The sequence below is a fragment of the Filicampus tigris genome, chromosome 11, assembly GCF_054856515.1.
Source record: "Filicampus tigris isolate MCC_2025a chromosome 11, RoL_Ftig_1.0, whole genome shotgun sequence".
Taxonomy (NCBI): domain Eukaryota; kingdom Metazoa; phylum Chordata; class Actinopteri; order Syngnathiformes; family Syngnathidae; genus Filicampus; species Filicampus tigris.
The window spans coordinates 23,798,310-23,825,083 of record NC_141227.1 but is presented as its reverse complement, the minus strand read 5'-3'; the positions used below and the strand labels follow the sequence as shown (position 1 = coordinate 23,825,083).

At 44.1% G+C, this 26,774-nt stretch overlaps 3 protein-coding genes and 1 long non-coding RNA gene across 11 annotated transcripts in view; 3 read left to right on the top strand and 1 right to left on the bottom strand.

Moving 5' to 3' along the window:
- Window positions 1-2,014, top strand: part of itsn1 (intersectin 1 (SH3 domain protein)) — a 36,323-nt gene extending 34,309 nt beyond the window's left edge. For all 7 annotated transcript variants that reach the window (XM_086046174.1, XM_086046175.1, XM_086046173.1 and 4 more), the window contains one exon: window positions 652-2,014. In XM_086046174.1, coding sequence (XP_085902300.1) covers window positions 652-800 — 149 coding nt within the window. In that variant the 3' untranslated portion in view covers window positions 801-2,014. The remainder of the gene's footprint in view (window positions 1-651) is intronic.
- On the bottom strand, window positions 362-2,971 carry LOC147140248 (uncharacterized). Its single transcript, XR_015088829.1, has 2 exons — window positions 920-2,971; window positions 362-796 (listed from the first exon to the last, which is right to left on the bottom strand). It is a non-coding gene; the product is annotated as an uncharacterized LOC147140248 (long non-coding RNA).
- Window positions 2,972-3,458: 487 nt separating this feature from the next.
- On the top strand, window positions 3,459-16,247 carry LOC147140247 (pyridoxal kinase-like). Its single transcript, XM_086046177.1, has 11 exons — window positions 3,459-3,859; window positions 7,135-7,189; window positions 9,614-9,718; window positions 9,796-9,879; window positions 10,086-10,120; window positions 10,199-10,284; window positions 10,982-11,027; window positions 11,108-11,219; window positions 11,295-11,431; window positions 11,772-11,838; window positions 12,082-16,247. Exons 1-11 carry the CDS (start codon window positions 3,779-3,781, stop codon window positions 12,195-12,197), a joined length of 924 nt encoding a protein of 307 aa, XP_085902303.1. The 5' UTR covers window positions 3,459-3,778; the 3' UTR covers window positions 12,198-16,247.
- Window positions 16,248-17,625: 1,378 nt separating this feature from the next.
- plekha3 (pleckstrin homology domain containing, family A (phosphoinositide binding specific) member 3) lies at window positions 17,626-26,651 on the top strand. Of its 2 annotated transcripts, none has more exons than XM_086045569.1 (11): window positions 17,626-18,109; window positions 18,944-19,060; window positions 19,130-19,279; window positions 19,684-19,805; window positions 19,891-19,995; window positions 20,152-20,195; window positions 21,236-21,342; window positions 21,912-22,034; window positions 24,820-24,975; window positions 25,076-25,119; window positions 26,553-26,651. In XM_086045569.1, the coding sequence occupies exons 1-8, from the start codon at window positions 18,070-18,072 to the stop codon at window positions 22,019-22,021; spliced, it is 795 nt and encodes a 264-aa protein (XP_085901695.1). In that variant the 5' UTR covers window positions 17,626-18,069; the 3' UTR covers window positions 22,022-22,034; window positions 24,820-24,975; window positions 25,076-25,119; window positions 26,553-26,651. The 2 variants fall into 2 exon arrangements, with proteins under 2 accessions (XP_085901695.1, XP_085901694.1); XM_086045568.1 differs by having other exon boundaries at window positions 21,912-23,236.
- Window positions 26,652-26,774: the final 123 nt, after the last annotated feature.

The window sequence follows — 26,774 nt, the reverse complement described above, 5'->3', positions numbered from 1 at the left end:
ATTGTGAAATGACATATAAATATGTCTTTGGGATAAATGAGTTATATTGTGGATTTATTGCTCCATCATGTACAGGCAACTCTGTGTGTCTTCAAGCAGCAGTTGTTTGAAGTTTGAGAATTACTGTGATGCCACTGCTCATTTCCGTTAGTCAGTCTATGGCATTTTACGTTCTTTGTTAGCTTTAAGCTAGCAGACTTCTGTAGACTAAACCTTATGGAACATTTTGATGTTACTTTTAAAATAAACTTCAACTAGGAGTGACAAATAATCCGGATCTAAAATGTCTACACACCCCTGTTCACCCCTGCCAGGTTTTTGTGAAATATAAAAAAAAAAAAAAAAACGAGACCAGAATAAATGATTTCATTTTCTATAATGTACAACTCAATTGGGGGGAAAAAAAACCCCTAAAATTAAATGTTGTTGTTGCAAATGTCTGCACTCTCTTGGCTCTTTAAAATGAACCAGTCACATTCAAACTTGTGTTAAACTGGAGTCACCACTTTAACCGCAATTCATGTTTAGATGTTCTAGTAGGCTTTTGCTGACATTTCTGTTGCCATAGCTTATAGCACAAGCCACACATTCCACCAACAGCTGAACGGGTGTTCACTATGTCTCCATCTCTTCTTATCCGCTCCCCTTCAGACTTCCTGGGTAGGACAGAGATCCGATTGGCCGAGATCAAAAAGGACCAGGGCTCCAAGGGACCAATCACCAAGCGCTTGCTGCTCCACGAGGTTCCCACCGGTGAGATCGTGGTCAGGCTGGACCTCCAGCTCTTTGAGGAGCCCTGAAAGCGCACATCTGGATCGTTATTATCAGGAATGACTGGACACAGCTGGACCGCCGTCTGGCTTGGAGATGCAAGAGTGACAGAGAGAGACTTTATTCTTATTCTTATTTATTGACTGACCGGTAGAAGAAGTTGAATCGTCAGCTGGTAAGTTGGACCACGTGGCAGCTCACTTGAACAAGAACTTGACGGGCAGAACTGAAGTGACAGCCACAATGCGACACAGCCACGTTTTTCTTTTTTGTTGTTGTTGTGCTCTGGTTTCAGAAGAAAAGCTGTTCTCCGAAAGTGTTAGCTCGTGGCTAACAGCTAATCCAAGGTGACATCCGATTAAACTGTATCCTCCCTCTGATACTCAATCCAGTGACAATCTCTCACATGTGTGTGCGTATGTATTAAGTGTACAGGTTTAGCAGAAGATGCTAACAACGCTGATTAGTTAGCAGCAATAGAAGTCGATTGTTGAGGATAATTGATTTTTTGTTTTTGTGCCCATGAGGATAGTCAACTTGCTGATGGTTTTTTTCCCCTCATTTTGTACCACTGAAAATTATGAATTTACTTTTTTTTTTGTTAACCCTAAGGATAATAAGTAGTATAATAAGTTGTTTTATTTTTCTATGAGGATAATTAATACATTTTCTTTTTCCTTGTTTTTTTACTGTTGAGGGTACTTAATTTAACTTTTCCCCATTTTTAGTGAATAATTAATTCACTTGTTTTTGCGAGGGCTGCAGTTGCTTCATTTAGTCGCACATCCAACCTCTCTCTTGTCCTTAGGTTGCTGCTGAAAGCTGAAACACACATACACACATATATGAACACAGAAATGGACTGCACCTCAAAGAGGAATGTTGTAAACTGTACCACGTTTCCCCCACACTGTAAACAACCAACGGTTACCTAGCGACCACCCACTGTCCAATCAGATGTGGGCAAGCCAGTTTTGTTTGTGTCTTCAATGAGAAAAATGTCTTAAGCGTGTATTTTCCTCTCGAGACCCCTTCATACCCCCTCACACTGTACTAAAAGTAAGCTAATGAGCCGTTCATACTGTCCGCCTTCCAGGCTGCTGTAGAAATACTACTGAGAAAAACTGAAGTTATTATATGACTGCTCATGGACGATAGAAGATGGGCGTTGCTCTAGAAGATGTACGTACCTTGTTGTCTTTTCAGTGTTAATAAAGTTCAAAATAAACTTCAGTTGGACCAACATGGACACCATTTGCTTTGTAATTCAACCCACACGCTCACACTGTTCACATCAGGTGAATTTACTTTTGTTATGTTTTTCTATTTTCTACTCAGGAGGATAATTCATTTATTTGTTTTAAGTTTATAAAAGGTTTTGCCCTTTGTAATTAATCACTTAAAAAAAAACACATTTTCCACAACGATATACTTTCTTTGACCTAAGCCTGTTGAACAAGAGAATAAAAAAAATTATGATATATACGAGCAGGCCTTTAGTTCTCTCGTTTAACAGCAGGTGGAGTTGGAGATATGCATTGTACTCGTTAGTCTTCTAATCACGACTCTGCGGCATTGCTGTGCTATATTTATCATTTATATGCAGCCTTTTTTTTTTCACATCCTCTACCGCCGCTTGCTGTGTTTGATATGCGAGTCGCCAAATCCCCTTCGTCAGTCACGACTCTCACGAATCACGAAGCAGTCCATCGTTCTTCGTTTATCCCGGCTTACTTTCGACATACGTAAAAATAATATCAACATGTCAACAGAAGACACGTTATGTTAAGTGGTTTTGTGTCGAAAATGTCTCGTCTTCTCTTTGCATTCAAGTCCAGATGACAGATAATTGAGTTTTCGAATGCCCATGAATGTTCCTCCGCTGATGACGTCAATGGATTTTAGGTGACCACACATTCGCCTGTTCAGTGTTCAAAACACGACTGAAGCTGTTGTTTTAGTGTGAACGTGACCGACCACACGGCTTCGATTTTTACCCATTTTGTCACACTAAAACACACATTAACAGCTGATAGAAAGTATCTTTTAGCCGTGTCTTCGGATGACCACCAATGTGTGTTTTAACTATTTCCCCGGCGGCTTTAATGATGCGCCGTCTTACCACGTCACATTTGACGACGAAAATTACAAACTATCAACTGACTGAAAAAAAAATCAACTGACTGAAATCCAAATAAATACTAACCTCAACCGTACAGCGAGTGCGCCCTCTGCTGGGTACATGTGGTACTGCATACATCACTCATTTCTATGTGGAGGACGTCTTTTGACTACAACTTTTGAACCCAGTGGCCTAGACACTCAGAGCCAACATCAACTCCACAATTTTCGGGGCCACTGAATACGCTTTACAAGCTTTCGTGGCTCTACAAGGTAGCCTCTGTTCACCCAGAATGGACGTCAAATGGCCGTTTCGACCACTTCCGTCCAACAGTTCATAGCTTCATAGCTCCGCCCCGACTGACTTAGGGTTGAGAGTTTATCATTTTCGATGTTCAATCAAGTGTCAAAAGGTAAGCGTGACGTCATAAAACAGCCCATCATTAAAACCACCAATGAAATAGTTTAATAAAAAAGAAGGTGCTTAGAATCCGTGTCCGGTCCACCCTATGTTGAGCCACGCCTCGAACTGCGCTCTGCAGCCAACCAGGGCTTCTTTCGTTTTGAGTGCTTTTAAGTGGTTTATCATAGGCGGGGAGATTTCCCGAACGGACTACGTCTTGACGGACTACTTTAAAACCGGTTAAATCAACAATACGTCTCCGCGAGAACGGGGGCTCACTCACTTAGAAGCGCCCGCCCGCGCGCACGCACGCACGCTCGCCACCGTCATACGTGCGCGTGACACACCTCCGGTTAGCCATTAGGCTAACATTCAGCTAAATCTCCGGTGGGCGCGCGCCGGGCTCGGGCCGTGTTGTTATGTGGTGAAGCGAGCGAGTGTCCGTCTGCGTCTGTCCTCCTCGGCTGACCACCGGGAGCCGCCATGGAGTGCCGCGTCCTGTCCATCCAGAGCCACGTCGTCCGGGGATATGTGGGCAACAAGAGCGCCTCTTTCCCGCTGCAGGTAGAAGCCAACGAAGCTCCCTTTCCTTCTCTTTTTCGCATCCATGATGTGACGAGGGGGGGACCTTGACTGACATTTCAAGTGTAATGCTCCTTTCCACCCCCTACGCCCCTACTTTTAAAATGTCATCCCATTGCACGCCGTGACCGAAAGAACGAAAATCCAAAGTTTATTATGTTTGTCCACGTACGAGTCGTGACGTGCCTTGTCGCTAGGTTTTCTTCGTCATCAGTGTCCGCTTTGAGTTTGTCTTCCAGGGAACGAAAGCCTCCAAAATGATGTTTCATCTCCCTTCTCGCTGTCACTCAACGACTCCTCATCACCTTTTCCTCATGTTGACATTGAGGAAACCCTTGTGGGTCTGACATTGAAACCGACATCAATGTCCTGACTGAACAAAGTGTCGGTCATGAGAAATAGAACACTTGCTTTTTTAGGGGGGGGGACATACTTGTATGTGTTTACATTAGTCCCAGGGAGTTAGTGGAATCCGTTATGGTCAAACGGTTAGGTACAGGACATAGTTGATATCTAAACTGCTCAGAATTGTGTCAATTTCCAGCCGCCAATTCTCTAATCTATAACTTCAAACACTTCTGAAATCCACCCCAAAAAACATTGACGAGCACTGCTCTTCTAAAAAATAATGTTCCATTTGTGCTGTAGAAGTGGATTTTTTGGGGGGCATGTGACGCCATTTGAAACGTCGCGGTAATTTTGACACGGCGACTTGGAGAACCTCTCAGAATTTTGACCCATGCGATCTTATTGGTGGACATTTTCAACTGAAACTCGTCAGCCAATCGGAGAAGGGTTTCCCCAAGTAGCAGACGAAACGGAAGGGTAGAGGAGCCAAGCTGAGCCCAGATTTTGAGGATTCAAGTTAAACAGTGGCTCTAAACAATTAATCGATTTTCAAAATAGTTGTCCGTTATTTTGATCATCAATTAGTTATGGACTCATTGATTAATCTTTAACCTCATGCTGCTGCTCACTTCTTAACTGGAGCAGGTAAGAGGGAGCACATACCTCTCTCTCATGGCACGTAACTGATCCAAACTACTCTGATGGTTGAAAGACCATCCTACTTGACTGGTTGTCTACAAGAATGCTGTGGAAAAGGTTCTTTGTCCAACCAAAACCAAAAGATGTTTGGCTGAGTCCGATGTATGTGACGGACACAGAGGAGATGTGCTCAGCAGGCCGTGAAAGTGAGCGCGTTAGCCCGTTGCCTTCTCTGCTGTTGACAGTGTGACTGTAATGGGAGCTGGTCGCTTTGGTTGGATGAGGATGATGACGATGATGCTGGATGTCCCTCCGCATCGTCCATCACGCTGTTGCGAGAAGTGCTTCATCTATTTTTGGCCCCGTCGGCGCCTCGGGACGCTGCGGAAGTTGCGGCGTGTTCGCCCTCAGCCCACGAGAGCGCCTTCAACTTGTTACGTCCGATTGATTCTCTTTGCGCCCGCGAATGCGCAAATAATAGTCTTTATATGGGCTAAAGCGCCCGAGCCATTAGCTGCTCTATATAACAGACGAGCCTTTTACGCGGCCTGTAAAAGCTGCTTTTTACCGCTTTCCACTTTTGGGAGGCCGCGCGAGCGCTGTTGACACAAGACAAGGCGGCCGCATGTCAGGGCCAAGACGAATACCTGGCTAGGCTTAGCTAATGATTTCCATGCCACGCGCATACTGCCGCTGTGTGTTTTGCCACAAATACGCAGTCGCATGTATTCAAATGTAAATTGGGAGCACCTCGGGAGCCGTAATTGGCGCGGAGGTTTACGACGAGCATGCGGGGCCTCCCCTGACACTTGCGTGGCGTGCAGGGTTGGAGGCCACTGATTGGCTGCCGCGGGGTTTCTCCGAGTGACATGACGGAGTGCTCGCGTCGTCGCCGGTTATGCTTTTAGGATAGTTTTTGCAGTTAGGATAAGAGAGCAACAGCTAGCGTTAATGCACAATATGCTCATCGTCGGTGTCACGAAGCCGTTTTGTTTATCTGAAGATAAACACGAGTGGGCAAGGAAGCAGCGTGTTGCGGCTTTATCGTTGCGTTCAGTTGACATGGCAGCTGGTGTGTTTTTCCTCATTTGAATGAGATCAAAACTATTCCATATGCATAATTATTCATGACATGAGCGTCGTTTAACAGCAGTTTAACATTGCTGGCCATGCTCGTAACTGATTGAAACATTCAAGTAACGTAGCGTAAAAGAAAATATTTGCTTCACTCCACCGACTGGGCGTAGCAGACCTGTGGACTTTCAAGTTGGCCGAGCAAAGTCGAGCAAACGCGTGCGGGATGTGTGGTCGGATGTTTATTAGCACAACGATAGCAAATACTGTCCCCGCACAAGAAGTGCTCTGAGGTTCAACCTTGTAGGCTGGAGAAATAATCCAGATATGGCTTGAAAATACTAGAGTAGCTCTATTCTTTTCAAATGAACTTTCTAAGGGCCGTGAATAATGGCAAGTCATTTGAGACGATAGGTTTCTGAAGCAGTAATTCTGCACAGTAGCAAAGGAAGGAGGACAGACAAGCAGTTCCAAGCTAAGGAAGGAAGAATGCAAAAACAAGAAGAAGGAAAAAAGGGAAAAAAAGCAACAACAAGTTCCCACGGTTTTGGCCGTCCGGAGTCCTTACTACTGCCAAGGAGGAATAACCCGATGTCAGATTTGTATTTTTTGCCTCAAGTATCGGCGGTTGGTATCGGCAGCCTCCAACTGAACCCAGTAGCTTAAAATGAGGCCGGCATCGTCCCGATACTGATACCTGGTTTCCGTACGTGCCCTCCTGCAATAAAAAACAGCAGGAAGGAAAAGATGCCTGCAAAAAAAGACTTTGACTAATACAAATGAAAGCATTTGAGAGTGTTTACCTGCTTTTAGTAGCTGTCACTTTGCAGCATTCCACATTATTTTAGAGTTTGCCGTCTCATCTCAGATTTTGATTTCTGCTGAATGTTTTTTTTTTTTTTTTTTTCCCCCCCCTGAATAGTCAGCGTGCAGTGCCATTCATGTTTGTCATTACACACTGCAAATGAATGGTGCATCCTTGTCACAGCACTTGACATGACTCCCGAGTGTTTCCGCATCCGCCATCTCTTTGCGCCGCTCATTGAGGTCAAGATGGTCTTTTTTCATCGACTTGTAACATCTTTGTCGCAGGTCCTTTATTGACTCATCATGATTGTTGTTCACTCAAAAAAAAAGAAAAAAAAAAAAAGCTCTTTCCTGCTTGTGACCTTGCTTGTGTGTTTGACTTCTTGCAGGTTTTAGGCTTTGAGGTGGACTCCATCAACTCAGTGCAGTTCTCCAACCACACAGGTAAGACCAGCGCTTCCAACGCCGTCGTTTGCCGTGTGTGCGGCAGTGCGCCGCTACCCCGGTCGCGTAGTTTGCAAATATTTGAAGTGTCACCTTGTTGAGGTTTGATGTTGCCATAAGACTCTGCTTGAACGACGACTCATCTGTGACGTGGGCGTGCGCTGATCACGAGTCACCCGTTCGACCGCATTTGGACTGATGCTTCAAAACCCGCAGAATGTCGCGTTCTAGGAATATTTTTACATCAAACCTACCAAATGGAAAAAAAAAAAAAAAAGACTCTCTCCCATAGCTGTCAGCCCCGCGGTGTAGTTAATCTTACGAACGTTGTAATTTGCCCTTACATATCCATCTATAGTCTTACACATTATCGTCGAATGGCTGCTGTCATGTGAATGGAAATCAGCGATGTACGGCATACGTTTTTGACAAGGTCTTTCCCCTGTCCAAATTACGCCGAAAGCAGTTATGCTCTTCTCTCATGCGAAAGAACGTTGGATTCTGCCTTTTTCTGTCGTGGTGCACCGCTACCCTCTACTGGTGGTTTGCTTCATTACCACTCCTCAACTGCTTGCAATTTAAAGAGTCAGCGCGGCCAAGCCATATCAAGTCTTCCCAATGGAAAAAAAACACATCAAACCACATTTCGCGACCTTGACACTGAATGTTTTCGATTCGAATGGACTTCTAAAGTCGTTCTTGGCAGTGAATGGGTTAATATCGAAGAACGGAAAGAGCCTGCCACAGTTTGGCTTTGGCCACAGGTGCTTCTACTCAGCCGGCAGGAAAACGAGCTTGTTTACCAAATCATATAGTCAAACGGTGTCAGGGTTTTTACTTTCTCGACATGGATTTGCCACCTCTTGTTAATATAGCCTACAATCGCCAGTTAAGGTATTGTCATGTCGAAACAGCCGCCAGTGCACTTTCAGTTACTTCATTAGAAATAAATAAATAAAGGTAAGAAAGCAAAGCCGTAATAAGCACAAGTCACGCAGTGACTCAACACGTTTGTCCGTCAACAGCCAGCCAACTCTACACTCTCATTCGCTGACACCCGCGTCACTCACCAGGCCGGGCCGGGCCCTGGCTTTTTAAGACGTACACACCAAGTCATAGTTAGTACAATAGAACGTAAGCATGGCGCCCCCAAGTGGACAAAAATAATACCTGTACCTCACATGCATGTAATTTATTGTGTTTGATGATGCAAAATCAATTTTTATCAATGTAATCAATGGTATAATTGGTAGAATACTTACACATACCCATTTTGAACATCTTAGACGATTTTTGAAATGTGTTTGTAAAAATGTTTATTTGTGTTATCCTGGGTGATGTGCATTTGTCTGTTGGAGTACCAGTACTGACCTGTGAGAGGCAGTATGGTGCCACGCAACTTCCGAACCACTGAAAAGAACCCGAAAGAAGAGTGACCAGAAGAAATACAAGAAGCTGTCACTAGCAACTTCAGCGAGCTTCCTGATTGGCCGTCGTTACATTTCACCTCGCCGTCCCGCCCGTCGTCTGTGCTGAGGCCCAATTCGCTCTTGGATATGCCAATTTTAACTTTTACAATCGCAAACGATCATGACATCTTGAGGGATGTCTGAGATTTTAATTGCACATCTTAATCAAGAAATAATCACGTGCTTTTTTTGTGAAGTAGTGCAATTTAAAATTCATAGCTAACAGAATAATGATGTCTAGTGTTAAAAATATCCTTCAGCTCAGACCCGAGAGGCGCTAAAGAGGCGCTAAAGAGGCGGGAGGACCCAGATGATGACGTCGTCCATTGTCACAGCAGCAAGTGATGATGTCATCCCGCGCACGCACGCAGACGCGGCGCTCCCGCTCCTCACGCGCCCTTCTCAGCCCCTCTGGCTTTCTTCTGCCGTGTTGCCTGGCAACCAGAGTCCCCACACCCCCCTAAAAAAAAAACAAAAAAAAACACGTGACCCTCCTGTGACTCACCTGGAGCTGCGACATCAGCCTGCAGCAGACAGACGTGCGCCGGCGCACGCGCGTGCACACACACACACCAGTCAAGCTATTTCAAGTCACACATTTATCTCTTTGTCCTTTTCGGTGTCTTCTTTGTGTGTGCGTCCCTCTGTGTGTTTGTGTATGTGTGTGTCTTGTCTCTCTCCATCTATGTCCTGTTTATGTGTGTATGTCTGTTTTTTGTGCGTGTGCATGTCCATCAGTCCTTGTTTGTGTCTGGCTGACTGTGTGTGCGCGCATGCGTGTATGTGTGTGTGTGTTCCTGTTTCTGTCTGTCTCTGCGTGATGGGCCTCAATTAAATTTGAAACAATAAAGTGTCCCGTTGCATATTATCCATCTGCCGATCAGCCAATGAATGCGGCGCCAGTGTTGACGCATGTGTGGCAACTAACAGGCTCCGCCCCCTCGTCCTCCTTCAGGTTATTCGCACTGGAAGGGCCAAGTGCTGACGGCCGACGAGCTGCACGTTCTCTACGAAGGCATCAAGCTCAACAACGTGCACCAGTATGATTACGTTCTCACAGGTGCGTGCGTGCGCGCGCGCGCGGCAGCAAACGCGTGTTGGACGTCTGTCCAAATTGCGGGTGTGTGTTGCGTGCAGGGTACACCAGGGACACGTCCTTCCTGGAGATGGTGGTGGATATTGTTCAGGAGCTGAAGAGAGCCAATCCAAACTTGGTGTATGGTGAGTGTTCACATCTTGCAAATTTTTGACACCGAAAAAATGTTTCCAATGTCAAAGTTCAATACGACGGAGTGCACTTGGTGAGTCCCCCACTAGAGGGAGCCCACATAGCGCTTGTGCTGCTTGTTCCACATTTTGAGCGCGCGTGCTTTTTGGCAACGACGCTGCGGTTGCGTATTTGAATTGTGTTGCGTGTGTCGTTGCAGTGTGCGACCCGGTGCTGGGCGACCACGGCTCCATGGTGGGTTGCTCGCGAGTGCTTTGTTGCTCTCCGTCTTTGCGCTTTGTCTTCATGTTGTGACTGCAAATGTCTCGACAGTACGTCCCTCAGAATCTGTATCCGGTGTACAAGAACAAGGTGGTTCCTGTTGCCGACATCATCACTCCCAACCAGTTTGAGGCTGAGTGAGTTGTTTTGACCACTCATGCGTTTAGCAATCGTGACTTTTGGTGACGACTTTCCAAACAAAATCGGCGCTTCATACTGGATGACACTTGAAGCGAGTGCGCCAATAGTGAACTCCACTGATGTTGTCAAGTCAAACTGCTCCGCATAGCATTTGAATTTTTTTTTTTATGCTTGCAAAAGCCCGTCGAATCTAACATCACTGCGTGAAACGTCAAGAAGCAGGGGTGTCAAACTCATTTTTCGTAGTAGTGATTTCACACGGAGGACCGTCACGACTGCGAACCCGTGTAAATGTATGATCGCCTTAGACACAACTAATTGATGGAGCACTAGTTTTGAAACCAGCAAATAGTTTGTTAAACTAATTTTCAATGTATTTTAAAGGAAGGACTGGTAGCAAATGCTTGAAACATCCAATATGTTGTGTTAACAGTGAAGACAATTTCAAAAAAACATGTCAAGTCAACACACGATTTGTCTTGGCGGACCACATAAAATGACGTCGCGGACCGAATCTGGCCCCCGGGCCTTGAGTTTGACACCTGTGGTCTAGAGCATACTTGCCAATTTTGAGTTCTTTTTTTTTTTTTTTTTCATCGGCCCAAAGGCATTACTCTATCCGGCTTTCTTTTTTCCAATTGAGCTAGTGGAAGAAATGAAGGTTTACTAAACCATTCCGAATATTTTTTTCAGATTGTTGACAGGGAAGAACATCAGCACGGAGAAAGACGCTGTGGAGGTGAGAAACCTTCCTCCCTCCCTCCACGATTGCCGACTCTTTTGAGCAGCCCGATTTGTAAGCGCGTGTTTGTCGCGCAGGTGATGGACCTGCTGCACGCCATGGGCCCGGACACGGTGGTCATCACCTCCTCCGATCTGCCCTCCAGACTGGGCGATCGCTTCCTGGTGTCGCTGGGCAGCCAGCGTCACGGTGGGTGTCGCTTCGCCTCCATTGATCGCCAGCGCGCCCGAGGAAAGCCAAGTAAATACTCGCTCTTGCTTTCAGTTCGTCCCGACGGCAGCAGGACGACGCAGAGGGTGAGAATAGAAGTTCCCAAAGTGGACGCCGTCTTTGTGGGGACGGGCGACTTGTTCGCCGCTATGCTGCTGGCATGGACGCACCACTACCCAAATGACCTCAAGGTAACTACGCCCACTCGAGTGCGGACAAACGTTGATCAATGAATTCACCAATCAGTGGTTGGACTCGATCCCTCGGGGAGCGGCAGTAAAACAGGCCAAAATGCAGATAATAGCGACTGAGATGGGGGCAAGAGACTCGTTGCATGCTTGTCGTGGTTTAACCGAATGCGGAAAGTTTCCGCAGATCTTGTAGCTCTCAATTCCACATTTCTTCAATTTCCACTTCCGCAAAGTGTCCCAAAAGTTTTGTATCGTGTTTTTTTTTGGTGTGTTTTTTCCCCAAACTACTCTACTAGACTTTAATATGTATGTCTTCTCTGTCCACCCTTGTGACAATCAGACGGCTTGTGAGAAAACGTTTTCGGTGATGCATCACGTCATCCAGAGGACCATATCGTACGCTCATGGTAAGGAAAACCTTCTCCACCAGCAGGTGGCGCACACTCGCAGATGCTTTCTTTTTGTTTTTAACCGGGCAGTCCACTAATAGGGAAAAGTCAGCGCATAATTGACGACGAAAAAAAATAAATACATTTTTTTAGCCCCCTAATTTCTTGAATATCCAACCAATAAATACTATACATGAGTTTGAACGCACTAGGCAAAAAAAAGATTCCTGATCGTCTTCTTCGCCTTCTTGCCCTCCTCAGAACTTGCAGGTCCCGGTCGTAGGCCCAGTCCGCCCCAGCTGGAGCTGCGGATGGTCCAGAGCAAAGCCGACATCGAAGACCCCGCCATCGTGACGGAGGCCACCGTCATATCATAACGACTGCCGGCCCTCCCGCCACTGTCAAGGTCATTTTGTAAGGCATCAACCCCTTTTTAGTCTTTTTAGCGCTCCCGACAAGCCATTAGCCTCCGCGCTGAGCCGCAGATGGACAGGAGGGGCAAAAACAGGACGTGGTCCCAAATCGTCTATCTGTGGCTCCACTTCCACTTCCGCACGTCTTTTAGCAGTGATGTAATGGTGATCACCCCCCCCCCCCAGAAAATACTACAAAGGAAAAAAACCCGCACAATGTATAGTTGATGTATAGATGTTGTACTATAACTGTATTGGACCATCAGCTCAACTGTCCATAGTTGACCATAGTGCGTTACTCAACTACACACACATACACAAACTCACATTACGTGAATCAACTTATCAAATACATTGGTACTTTCACTCAAGTACTTGAATAGTACCTCCATTTTAAGGGGGGTACACGCATATCGATTTTTAAGATCAGGACTGATTTTTTTAGAACGTGAGGAGGGACCACGCGAGTGGGTCCTTACTGTTCTCATTGTGTGCCGTCTCCTTAGATGAGCAACACACCGCACGCATCGCGATAAATCTGCTGGTAATCGTGAGTCTCCTCCCTCAAACTCGATGTCTGTGGTAGGACTTACCAAGACCGACCTGGCCGAGGCAAGGATCATAAATATTGAACAAGTTTAACATTTACGATTGTTTTCCGAGTCAGTCAGGTGGGGAAAAATCTCTCAGCACACCGCTGGATAATCACTCCGAATTGTCTTTAGAAGACATCCGACAATCAGGCCTTCGCTGACTTTGAAAAGTGCTGAAATTTGGTCCGATGATCGCTACGTGTGTACCCCGCCGAGTTACTTTCACATTGACAAAAGCTGAGAACACCGCATATCTGATCTCTATCGTTTCACCCAATGTGATTTTTATTATTTCCAACATGGTTATGAAAATCATGTCATGAAAAACGTTGTTTCAGGCCAAAACGGTCCAAATATTCCACACTTGGAGTATCCGCACCATCCTAATAAGAGGTGATGTGAGGAGGGGAAAAAAAAAATCATTACATCTTGCAATAATGTAATAATTCTATATCTGGAGTAGTGCTAGTAACGTAATTGTCTTGATGTCACAATTTGAAAACAGGCGCCGAGCAGCGTGAAACATTCCACTGTGTCTTCCCCCAAATGGATGACGTGGTTCAAAATGACTGTGATGTCATGAAGCGTTTTTTGTTGTTGTTGTCGTCGTCGTCGTCGTTGTTGTCGTCTGCCGTCTTTGATATTTTTAAGTAGGATGTCTCCTCTTCTGCAATGCCGTATTTCCCCAAATAGAGGCTGGGCTCTGTTGCTCTCACACGGACTTCACAAAAGTTAACCACTGAACCCGTCTGAACTCTGTTGCTAACCAAAACAGCAGCAAGGCACACGTTTTTTTTTTTTTTTTTTATAAAAATCTCTTTTTTTTTTTAGATTTCTTTAAAGAGTTAAGTCCTTGTACATTTGTAGACAAATATTTCCCTACCAGTAGAGTGTAATATGTAACACTTCAACATACTTCCTTGACACCAATTCCTGTTTGGATTAGTCTTTGGCGCCATCTTTTAGCATGTTAGGGCATCTAAGAAAATGTGAGAATTTTTCACCAAATAGCCAGATAGAGATGGGTTTATCAGGAAAAACCTGCAAATATGTCAATTTGGGATTGGTCAACTGCAAATATGCAGGCGATGACTGTAGTCTGGTTGATTGGACCATCTGCCATCTCACACTTAATATTCCTGCTCTTCATTAAACGTCACTGGCATAGATGGATGAACAAAACAGAAAATCCGACTCAAACCAAATTGTACGAAAAGCAAAGCTATAGCTCCATTTCCCATAGAAAATAATGCAAATCCTATGAATCAGAAAATTAGAAACGTCAAAATACGAACAAAAAATACATGTTGTATATATATATAGAATAACTATAGTTTTACAGACAGAAATTAATTTGAAATATAGATGACTATTAAAGTGGTGAAATGTGTCCAAAACCAAATTGTACGACAACCACAGTTCCATTGTAGGTGAAATAGGATTACGTATTTCCCGGACATCTCTCACAGCCCGCTAATGCGGATGCCCCCGCCCATTCGCAGTTTAGTAAAGATTCCGCAGCCACTATCTGGGGAAGTACGGTGTTTTAGTAGGTGCTAACAACTGAGCTAACTGCCCTCAGCAACACGTTTCTCAATGAATAAATATTGCGCTGGGTGCCACTCAGTGAGTTTTATCCCTCGGTTTTCAAACGTTGTACTGGTAAACGTGCAGTGACTCGTTCCTCACCATACGTCTCGATCATCATCAAGCTGCTTTGAGCTCTGCTTCACGTATGTCGGCTTCATCTAGCGCGTCGCTCTTTTTGACAACTGTGTCTTAGCTTCCTGCTGGCCGAGCAGGCGGCCGCGTTGATCGGTCCAAATGTGTCTACCTGTTGTGTCTTTGCAGAGGCTGTGTGCGTGCCTATTTCTATTCATGAATGGTCACAGGGTTTTGTGTGTGTGTGATGATAAGGCCGACAAAAATGAAGACGTTGACTGAAAATGTGGCCAAATAAGAACAAAGGAGCACATTAGCGCTCCTTCAAATTCATGTCAACAAGCACTTTGGTGAATAGAAGAGAAGAGAAACCGAATGCAACCGAGTTGATACATGTCCAAGTGGTGTTGACTTAGGATTTGGCCGATTCGTTGATTTGAGACAGAAAGAAAAAGCACTTATTTTCACATTATCTGGAAAAAAGCATTTCTCTTACAGTAGTAGCTTATTAGTGTCCCATCTTATGGATTTTTATTGTTGCTTGGTCAAATACCATATTTTTTTCCGGTCTGTGTCGTTAGCCAACAATTTGAGCAACTTGAGTTTCTGATATGCTACCGCTTGAGTGAAGTGGAAAAAAAAATGGCACATTTAAGTGACTGTAATGCCCTAACATGCGGGCAAGGAGAGCCACGTTGGCTGATACGCTTTTAAGCTGTTTCTTGAACAGGAGAAACAGTCGAATCCAAAATGAAAACACTCACAAGGAGCTGCTGTCAGGCCAACCCGACTCCAGCTCACTCGCTACGAAAAGTAGTGAAAGTCACACAGTGAACACGAATACTACAGAAATTACAGCAGTTTATTTCTTTGCATTGTCTTTCATTGTTTTTGTTCATGCAACAGTTGTCTTTTGTTTTTAAAAATGGTGAAAAGTGATTTTTGAGATGCTGTAATGCAATAATGGCATTTCAGTTGATTTCAATGGGGTGAATTGATTTGATCTAAATGAGAAGCAAAAACGAAACTAATGCAAAACTGGCTTTGAATGTCATTATCATCTGCTTTTTTCGATAAGTGAAGCGGGGTGGAAAAAAAAAATCTGCAATTAGATTTAAGGATTGAGAAAGTTTTGATCGTCCAGCCCTATGTCGAATGCAGCTTTGGTGATCGGGAAGAGGGCTAAAATTAGTCTGATAGCATAATTCACCAAAGTCACTTTGAAACGTTTTCCAAAAGCAAGAAAATGTCCAAAACAAAGATTCCAGTTGTTGCCATTCAAGCTTTGTGGATTAGAAGAACCTGGATGACTGAGAATCTTCATACACATCATGAAAACGAACACAATGTTTCGGTCAATTTAAAATGACTTTGGCAATTAGGCTATTGGGCTAGCAGCATGTTAACCTTGAAGAGGACACATGTTGTGGCAAGTTGCTGGAGTGTTTGGTTGCCTCACATCACCTCTTGCTCTCACTTGTACAGCCCAAATGTAATTCCGCTTGCCCCTGATAGTTTTCCTGGCCTGGCCATGTCCGTGCCGCTGTCTTTCCTGTCCTCCTCACTTTCATTTCGGCACTTCCTGCGAGCTGCTTTCCGATACTGCTGACTCAAATGTGATATCTTAATGTTCATATTTCTTTACCAGACAGATGTTTCCATCAATATTTGTTCAAAGAAGACCAACATATCGCCTCATCTTTAAATTGCGTGGAAAAACAAAAATGGTGCCAAATAAAGCACTTTCTGGTTGATGTAATTTCCTAGCAGTGTGTGATTGGTGTTGAACATTTAAAAGCAGAAAAATAAAAAAACAAAATATGTGAATCACAGAATATGTTAGTTGCCGAGACGCAGTATAGCCACTGGTCAATGTTTTGACTTGTCTTCAATGATGTGTGACACTGATGACATTAAGTGTGCCCCGGTTCTGATCATCTCTGCCAACATGTTTTGTTCTTGGTGGCCTAAAACAAGAAGACAAATGTATTATTTATTGTTGGGTAACTGTTTTTAGTGCTATGTTTTTGCAGTCTTTTCTAACATGTTACAATACAAGATTGTAGTGTACAAATTCACATTTATAAAGTATAAATAGATATATATGACAAATGTATGTTCTAATGCAATAAAGACAAAAGGACGAGTTATAAAAAAAAAAAAATGCACTTGTGTGTTATTTCCTCTGCTGAACAGTGGATTGAACTAATCGACTGCTGTAACGCGACGCCATCTATTGAGAATGACGTTCATTGCCTCTTAACCCAAATGGAATTTGCATGACATACCCCATTTTTGGGGTAAAAACCAATTCAGCAGGTCATTTTCCACCTACATTTATTTTCTCTAGACTTAGTAGAATCCAAATGTCTTTGATCTAACTGTGAAATGAGTAGCAGCAGATTTTTTTTTTTTTAATTTTGTTTAAAATTGTTTAATTTAATTTATTCCAAGGCCTTGTGATATATAGCACCCGTATGAATTCACTGCCTTTCAAAGTAAACGGAATGCACATGACTTCCCCGCTTTGGGGGGTTCAGCACAGCTTTTTGAGTAGAAGGCAAACACCACATAGGAGGAGGGCCTGAGCTGAGATCTCCAATTGCTCGACAACCAATGAAATCATATCATACCTCACACAAAAGAAAAATGTGACCACGTTTCTGTTTAAAATCATGTTTTTATATTTCCGTGGCTCGCGGGCCTTTCCGTCTTTTATTAAACGTGCAAAGTCCCTGATTTTGAAGTCAATGTCAAACGCTCCTGCAGTTCCTCTGAGCTCGGACTTGCTGGTCAAATGTTACTGTTTTGTTTTGCGTTTTTTTTTTTTTTTTTAACTACCAGCTGTAGTTACCTTTCCAAGGGGAAGCACTGAGGACAATCTCGGGACGTCGCCCACAGCAGAGACGTTTCATTTGTTTCAATTTCATTTAATTTGATGTATTTTTGACCTTTCAGTCCCAGTCTCGCATACAATCATTTTCTTACATTATTTTTAAAATGACTGTTGCACCGCCTTCGGCTCTTGGCGTTTTATTTCCCTCAAAGTGCGCATGTGATGTGTCTTGTCTCATGTTTGTGGTATTGTTTTGTGGCTGAATCACAGTGGTAGCGCCACACGCAGGTTTTCCATGTGAACTACGTCATTTTTGAGCCTGTTTAAGCATTTGCCTACATGTTGATATTTCCTAATACGGCCATGTTAACTTGCACTTAAACAACTACAACGGCACTTTTAAAGCATCCAAGTAGGCCATAATCAAACTGGTGTACAACTTGCGTGAACTGATCCTCGCCGGCCTCCGTTGTCAGCGTTTGTTTTGTTGACATTTTTTTCTCTCTTCCGGCAGCTGACTTGTCCTCAAGTTAGCAGCCAAGGTCCCGCAGAACGACGAGATGCAGCCAACATTGAGCCCAGCTCGGCTAATGTTGGCTTATTTGAGAGAGAAAGTAGCGCAGCATGACAGTTAGGCGCTTGGGCGACTCGTCGTGTTTCGTCGCTAAACTGCTGCGAGCAAGCTCGTCAGCTAGCTTTAGCCTGTTAGCAGCTGGCACAAATTCAACTGGAAAAAAATACACACATGGAGGGCGTTCTGTACAAATGGACCAATTACATGACAGGTGAGTCTCCTTGATGCTTTATGGGTCTTCACAATATGTCTCATGTTTGTGTCTTGAGGTCACTTCAATCAGGTTGTTATTTTTACTGTCCTATCTACAATAGTCCTGCTGCTTGTTATCTCGTTAGAACGTGCACATGGTGCACAGGTGACATTCTAATTGTTTACTTATGCTTATAATGCTATTCATTGTACACAAATCACCATGATTTGTAAAGGCATCATGCATGAATGATAAAGTGTGAAAAAATGAGTGCTTTTTCTATGTATATTTTTGCCAACAGTGTGTACAAGTGGGAGTAAAAGAAAGTCTTGATTTATATCATAAAACAGAGCTCAAGGAGAAAAAAAAATACAAATAATATATGGAGTATATTGTATAAAATAACACTAAATTTACATTCAGGTGTGTCTCAGTAAATGAGCATAAATTCAATTTATTTCAATGATCCAAGAAGTGGAACTCTTGGAGATTCGTGAAACATTCAGAACAATTTTCAATTCCATTTTTCTTGTTGGGGGGATTTGTTTTTCTTAGTTGTAAAATCTAATCATCAATATTATATTAAAAAAAATCTTGAAATATGACACTGTGTGGTAAACCTTTATCATGCATAAAATTCACCTTTTGAAATTAATTGCGTTTCTCGGCTCCCTTGAATTGCGCTCCATCAATCCAAGTTATTAAATCAAAGTAATACATATGATACATGTACAAGAAAAGCCTGTGTGAGTAGAAATAATACTATATGTAATATAGCAAGGGCATTGCTGTTCAACGCATCTCTTCATAATTTTCCTGATGAATGAAGTAAAGTGTTTTTGTGCGTGTCAGGCTGGCAGCCGCGCTGGTTCGTGCTGGAGAGCGGCGTCATCTCGTACTACGACAGCGAGGACGATGTCGGCAAAGGAAGCAAAGGCTCCATCAAGATGTCCGTGTGTGAGATTAAAGGTTGGTCCGTCGACATCCTAAGAGTGGAGCCAATTTAACCTGATGTGGCTCACGTTGCTCCTTTCTCAGTTCACCCGACAGACACCACACGTTTGGAGCTGATCATTCCCGGCGAGCAGCATTTTTACGTGAGGGCAGTGAACGCAGCGGAGAGACAACGCTGGCTAGTGGCGCTCGGTTCGTCCAAAGCCGGAAGCTTGGACGCGCACAAAAACAGAGGTATATTAGATTCGAATTATTATTATTATCATCAGAGGTGGACATTCTGTCCCTGGGACGGAACGGTCCGTTCGTCCGTTTTGTGGACGGTCGGACAGTGGATGAGAGCTCTTTTAAAAAGGATGGACTAAGCAAGGACGGAGCCCGTCGCGCTAATGGTCCCTAACCGTGCTTCCTCTTGGAATTTTCCCTTTGCCCAAAACATACATGTAAACATGTCTTGAGTAAATTCATATTTTTAACATTCATCAAAGCAGTGCACGTCAGTGAGGATGCGCTTTGCAGCGGTTGCTTGAAAAAAAAAAAAAAAATCTTAGGAAAAAAAAAAGAAGGAAACATCCTGAGCAATAAATTCAAATGAAAACATTCCAGCCTTGATATGCGTGCGCGCGTCTGTGTCGTAGGTCCGGACTGTCTCAGGACCAAAATGTCGGAGCTTCGTCTCTACTGTGACCTGCTGGTCCAGCAGGTCCAAACCATCCAATCGCAGACCAGCGCAGACCCCGAGGACACGCCCACATCCGAGGTTTCAAATAAGAAGAAAAGCATCGTTTGTGCCTGTTTGGATTGACAGCAGCGTAACGTTCACTTTGTCTGTTTGCGTTCGTCAGGCGTCGCTCCTCAGCGCCACCTGCGCCACGTTCATTCGCACCCTGGACGAGTGCATGAGCTTAGCGCAGCAGAGCCTCGCGCCGCACCTGCAACCTCCTGAGAGGGTCAGACACTCTCCTTGTGTGTGCCTGCGTGCGTGCGTGCGTGTGTTGAACTCATACAAAGACAATGGACATCATTGAATGTGTACTTCATGACAACGATCATTTGAACTAGATCATGTTGAATCTTCCTGTTGACGTGAAATGTTTGGTGTCCAGATGAGAAGATCGGTCAGTCACCCTGGCACGTCCACTTTGGACAGGTCAGTCCAAACACACGCTTACACTATATTTTGGTTGGTTCGTACATAGAACAGACAATGGAGATTTTGAGGTCGTTTTATTAGCTGACATGTCACAAGCACACCAGCGACACTCTAATGAAGGCGGAAGCACACGCCGAAACATGTCAGCTAATAAAACGACCTCAAAATCTCCATTGTCTGTTATATACGAACCAACCAAAATATCGATAACAAGAGAGACAGAATGAACTTAATATAACTACACGCTTACACTTTTAAGTTCCCGCTTTATGTTCCCCCATTTTATCCCATTCTTGTTGCCTGATTATTGACACTCCTGTAAGGTTCCTTGTGAATGTTTCCTCTCTTTGTTTCCATTTAAGGGCACGTGTGTTAGTTCCGTATTTGCATTCCTTTCTTTGTCTCTTTTCTTGCCTCTGCGGATGCTTTTGTGTTGTGTTGTCTGGGAATGTGAGTAAAAGATAGAGATGCAACCATTCATTAATTGACAACTAATCGATGATCATATTAAGCAATACATGTTTTGATAATCAATGAATTGTTTCGAGCCCTTGTCTCATTTCAAATTGTCCAAATCCTCGCAATTTCATCGCTCAGAAGTAAACTACTGCACAACGGTACCCTTTCTATACTTATATGTCATGTCTTTGTTTATCGTAGTTGCTTGTTACTGCATAGTACCGGAGACAAATTCCTTGTGGGTTTTACATACTTGCTGATCCAGATTTTTTTCTCCTTCAAAATAAGACTTTTCCAAACATCTGCTTTTACTTTGGAAAACAGTGACTTTTCCAGTGAATTTTCTTGACATTTTACAATTTAAATCGAGAACGGAACCATAATGAGTTTGTTTGTGCATTTTCTCCCCTGTCAATTTGAAATAATAGTCCTCTTTCTAAATGAGAGCAAAAGTGATGGAAACGAAAACACGTTGTTGCTTTTTTTAAAAATCCCATTCATTGATTAATGGACGGATGAATTGATGATTAAAATCATGTTTTGCTGCAGCCCTAGTGTGATACGTGTGCGTGGTTCAGGTGCGGCGTGCTGAAGGAGAGCTCCAGCGGAGGGCCGAGATCCAAGCCACGGCGGGACCGGGCCAGCTCGGACAGTTCCCTTTATGACACCGAGCCAACGTATAAAGGTGCCGGCAAGTTTGGAATCCACCTTCACATGAAAAAGAAATCACAAAAATCTCATTTGCAATTACAATCATTGCACCCCCCCCCTTTTACATTTAGAAAAGACAAATGACATTGACGTTGTTTAAAAAAAAAAAATTCCCCCCTTCTTGGATTTGCTCCCTTTGTCAAACCAAATAAGCTCTCAAACCATTTTATTCCCCGCGGTTGCTTGCATCAAATTACACAGAAAGAGTTGAAGAACATTTTTTCCCCAATAGATCATTTGAAAATGAATGATTCCTCTTGGAAAAAACGGCCTCGGCCGCTCATTAAGCTGCGATCCTGCTAGTCGTTTTTTGCGGAGGATAAAGAAGATATGCCTGGAATTATTGTTGAGAATTGTCTGCGTTTATGCTCCGGTTGTGTTCAAATATCTGTTGCTGGAAGGGTAATAGCTAGCGCGTGCAAACTCCTAAGTCGGGTACCACGCGATAGCGGCTTTTGTATGATAACGTCCTGGTGTGTTTCGCTAGCATTTTGTCAACATCATTTAGCAGATTCGGCGTTTGACTCGGCGTTGGTTTTGCAGGTTTGCTGCCGAACCTCGGCGGCGACACGTCGTGCATCCCCGAGGAGCGAGGGGGCGCGGCCAGCCCGAAGACCACGCCCACGGACACGGACACGGACCTGTCCGTCTGAAGGTCACGTCAAGGTCGTAAGGCGTCACTTCGATGCGGACGCCGTGAATGTATTTCTCTCTCTTTGGCCGTGGAAGCGGACCTTTGGCAAACGAGCACTTTGAAGTATTTATATTTGCCCGTGGGACTCGCAACTTGAATTCCTGCGGCGGCGGCGGCAAGCGGGACCAAAATGGCCGCACTACAATGTGAACACGCGGCGCCATCTTGCGGCGATGGTCACGGCTTCGATGGTTCTGCTGCCTTCAAAGACGGAAGGCCGCGTTGGCGATGATTTTCCCCCCAGCTATTCTGGCTTACTTCTGATTTTCATTTCGCGTCCGAAAACGATACGAAAATGTTTGCTCTGCATCGTGATGAGCGAGCAGAAAATGAGCTGAAGGATGACTCGATCGCTCCGGTCATGCCGTGCTTCCTCATCGCCAAGTCGAGATTTGGATCCGGTTCCCGACACGGCCAACGCCAGTGCGTTGCGACGCATGATGCCGCTTGTAGGCAGCAGCTCCACTCCGTCCCTTCATTTAGTCATTTAGTCCTGCCGCCTGTGCACCTTTGCAGTCACAGTCCCTTTCGGAGGGCTTCTGTTGTCTGCGTTGCCACGGCAACAGACTCGCCATTCAACCCGACGGTATTGAAAACGAGCTGCGCGAAAACGCCGAAAAGTCGTCTGCTTTAAAAGAACGAGCTGAATCACTTTGTCCTTTTTTTTTTTTTTTTTTTTTTTTTTTTTCTGGATGTTGTGAAAAAATGAGCCCGGAATAAAATCATGGAAAATGAATTATTTCATTTCGGATTCCTTTCTTAAGAGTTTTTCCACAGTAGTTCATTTGTCTTCATCGACCTTTTTATTTGACAGCTGTTTTGAGTTCTGTTGAGTATGCGAAATACATGCAAGCCAATATCCAGAGCAGAGTCAAAAATATTCGTGATTAGTGGAATCAATGCAAAACTCACTTTCACTCCTTCACTGCCATGTGCAAATGTATTTGTCTTTTCACAATGCAGCCAGGAATTTATTTATATATATTTTTTCAAATGTTAGGTCTGAAAATGTCCGGCAGTGAATGAGTTAAATGCGGTCACATGCGTGCTCTCGCTCTTTGACTGCCCACTTCTCTACTCATTTTTATTTTATGCCATTGAACTGTTGTAAATATCATGTTACGTGTGGGTACATGGAGGTGCGATTGCGTGCGCGCGCGTGTGTTTACAGAAGGTGCGTATGTGCGGTTTGGATTTTTGTTGTTTTTGTCGTGACAAGGAAGCGTGAGCCACAATGCGTTTGGTGCCGGATGTGGACCGAGCTTTCCCGTTGTGAACAGGACATGAACGCAAAAGCGCTCGCGCGAGCTCAGGTGCTCGCACGCACATGCAACAACATGGATGGACTTTGCGTTTTCAAATTGAAAGGCACAGAAAAGTATAAGAATTCCGAAATCAAACCCGCTCGGAAAGCACAAATCCGAGAACGTCTGTCATTAGCCTCTTGCCAAAATGGTCATTTGAGCTCAAGTGCTCGTTTTGCCAGCAAAAGCTTCAGCGCGAGGCTAGTAGGTCAAATGTTTGATCGACAATCGCGAACTGCCCCCTGGCGCGTTTCTCGAAAAATAAAGAATCTTCATTTCCCATCTAATGTCAGTTCATGTGTACGGGGGGGGGGGGGAACTTTTAAATGTTTCATTTGCGATAACCGGAACGACTTGAAACGGATTATTTATTGACTCGAGCACTCATACAAAATAATTGCATGTACGTGCGCGTAAGCGTGAGGCAATCTCTTATCTGACTAAAGCAAACATTCCTATCTGTTTAAGTCAAGACCACAGGCATTGTCAATATTGGACATTAAAATCAGCCTTGAAGAACAAAGACACACTTGTAATATTCCGTGTGCTCGAAGGATGTTTTTTTGGAAGTGAGTAATTGTAATGAATTGTGGTGCCAGTCGGGCAGGTTGGCACGCGCAGCGCTGTGGAAGAGTCCTTAAAGTCAACCCCAAACATCATTTTTTTCAAGAATATGTTCTACGCAGGCCCACTCGTTGAACCGAGGCATTCGGATTCCAATTAATTTTTGTGGAATATGAGTTCGTCCGCCCGTTTTTAGCCAACTCAGCCGTGATTGGTCGTCACCTGAGCATCTGTGATGTCATTCTCAGTCGACAGAAGGGACAAAATGGCCGCCCCCGGCGATGGCTCAAAACAGGTGGATGAACTCTTAATTCCACAAACGCGATATTTATCAGAACGCCTTTTTTCAGCTAGTGGGTCTGCTGGGAACATACTCTTGGAAAAAAAAAAATGTTTGGTTTGACCCACCAATCACAGCACATGCTGTGTCCCAACCCGACTTGGACCGGGCCGTTACAAAAAAAAAAAAAAAAAAAAATTGACAACACGGAGCACTTTGATCCGAAGACGTTACGCAACTGGAGCTGCGAGAGCCTGGATGGGATTTTGAGGCGTCGCGTACAATCTGTTGAATTCGCTCATTTTTCACCCATGAAATGTTGCTGTCGGTCAAGTCAAAACGCTGTTTGTTGGTACAGAAAGCCGACGTGGGCAACCCAGCAGGCTACGATGAAAAGTCTCCCAGAATTTGAAATCACGGAACCCAAAATCAAGAAAAAAACACTTGTGATGTGTCGAAATAGAAGAAAACGTTCCATTGTAGTACGGAGTTTCACAAGAAACATCAAGTTGGCTTTATTTACTTTTGTAGTAGTAGTAGTTAGTAGTGAAATGAGGTTTTGGCGCCCCAGGCCTTGAGTTTGACACCTGTCCCTTCCCTTCTGCGAAGGCTGACGCGACGACGACGATGATGATGATGATGAAGATGAGAAGGAGGAGGAGGAGGAGGAGGAAGATGATGATGACGATGTGTAAGCAAACATTGCCGCGGCGTGATTAAAACGCCCGTTTGAACACAGCCCTGGGCTCAGAGATGGAGGCGGCGGTGAGCGGACGACAAGCGCTCAGCGGTCAGTTTGGCCTTCACATTTTCAATTTCTTTGCCCGATTGTAAAACCTTGCCGCTTTTTACACATTTTGGGCAGGAGGCGGCGAGGAGCAACTGGCGGCAGGTCCAAAGCCACTCAAGGTAACGTCAGCACGGAACTTTTTGCCACGCCGGTAGTTGTCAAACTTTTGACACCAAAATAGCAGCAGCACTCAAATGCAGTTGCGAGTAGGCCTTAAGTGCTCAACAAAAACAAGATCCAGGCTTTATTTTTCGGAAGCCACTAGCATGATGTACGCATTGAACGTTAACGCTGTGCTTGAATACATAGGAAGACAAAAGAAAAAAACTTCAGTCATGATTCAATGTGTTGGCCTTAATTTCAATTTCAAAAATGCACTTCCAGTAATGTTCGAAAAAACAAAACAGCGAAAGGGGAAATGCAAATGTAATGTCTTGTACTGTACTTAAAAGTTAAATACAACTCAACTGTACTTAATAGTTTTTACGTTTGTTTTTTATGACTGAACTTGAAAAGTAAAATGTGCTGTACTGGATTGCTACAAGTGCCACTGTAATTTGTTTGATTGTGTTTTCATGTTTTTGGGTTTTTTTTGCATCGACGCTTTGAGAATAGCTGCCCTACACTTGATGTCATTACAGTTAATGTCATTTTCTGCTGACAAATTGTGGCCATCAAAAAAACGTTTTTGAGTAACTTCATAAAAACCATTTTTTTAAACAGTCGTACCTGCATATGTCAAAAATAAATATGCTATTGTACCATTCAATTTACAGTGTTCATGAAAATAGAAATCAACAACTACTCACACTTTGTTGCAAATAATATGATAAAAGATATGAGGACAATCTTACAAGAACGGATTTGTATTTGTTTCGTTCAGTGATTGGCTTAATAATTAATCAAATACAGAAAATGCAAACATGAAAATATTTTGAATTTTTCATTAAAATAAACTCTTCTACACATTCATTTTGTGAATGTAATTACAATGAAATAATACAAAAAATGAGAACGTCCTTTTTTTTCCCGCTTCATTTTACTCACTAATGTGTGAGGTAATATTAAATAAATAGATTATGAATTCAACTTGATAATTACAATAATTGTGTTTATCATTAAAGTAAATTGTTTCTTTTTTTGTGAGCACACATTTTTAACAGTATTTTAATAAAGAATTGCTTCATTCGTTTTAATCAAACAAACGATGAATACTCCAGTTGGCTGACAACCAGTCCTTGGTGCGCCCCGCCTCTTGTCCAGAGGCAGCTGGGAACGGCTCCGGCTCACCCGCGCCCCCTCCGTGAGGAGGACCTCCGCGGATAGTGGACCGATCAACCGGTACATCGAATAGAAAACAAATTGTATCCTCATTCCAGACGGTTTTCTGGGGGAGCTCCGATCTCCAAATGACGTGCGCCTTTTGTCCCTTTTTCAAACGCAATAGTGACGCTTCAACGCTGAGGTTTTCCCACCGCCGATATGCAACCGTTGAGTGGAATTTCGAATGTGTCAAAAGAAGTTAACCGCGTGTGCGTGAATTGTGTTCCAGGCCCGGTGCGCTCCGGACTTCCTTGTTCTGTCTCGCTGCGCCGGTTGTTACAAGCAGCACAAACACGCCGTCAAGTCGGCGGGATCCTCCGAGTACCGCGACCAGTCGTCTTCCTCCAGCGAAGACGACGACGACGAGCACGGACGGGAACGGGAGGCCGATGAGCGCGAGGGACGCCGCGGTGAGACGGGAGACGCCAGGACCGGCCCGGAAGGTAACGGC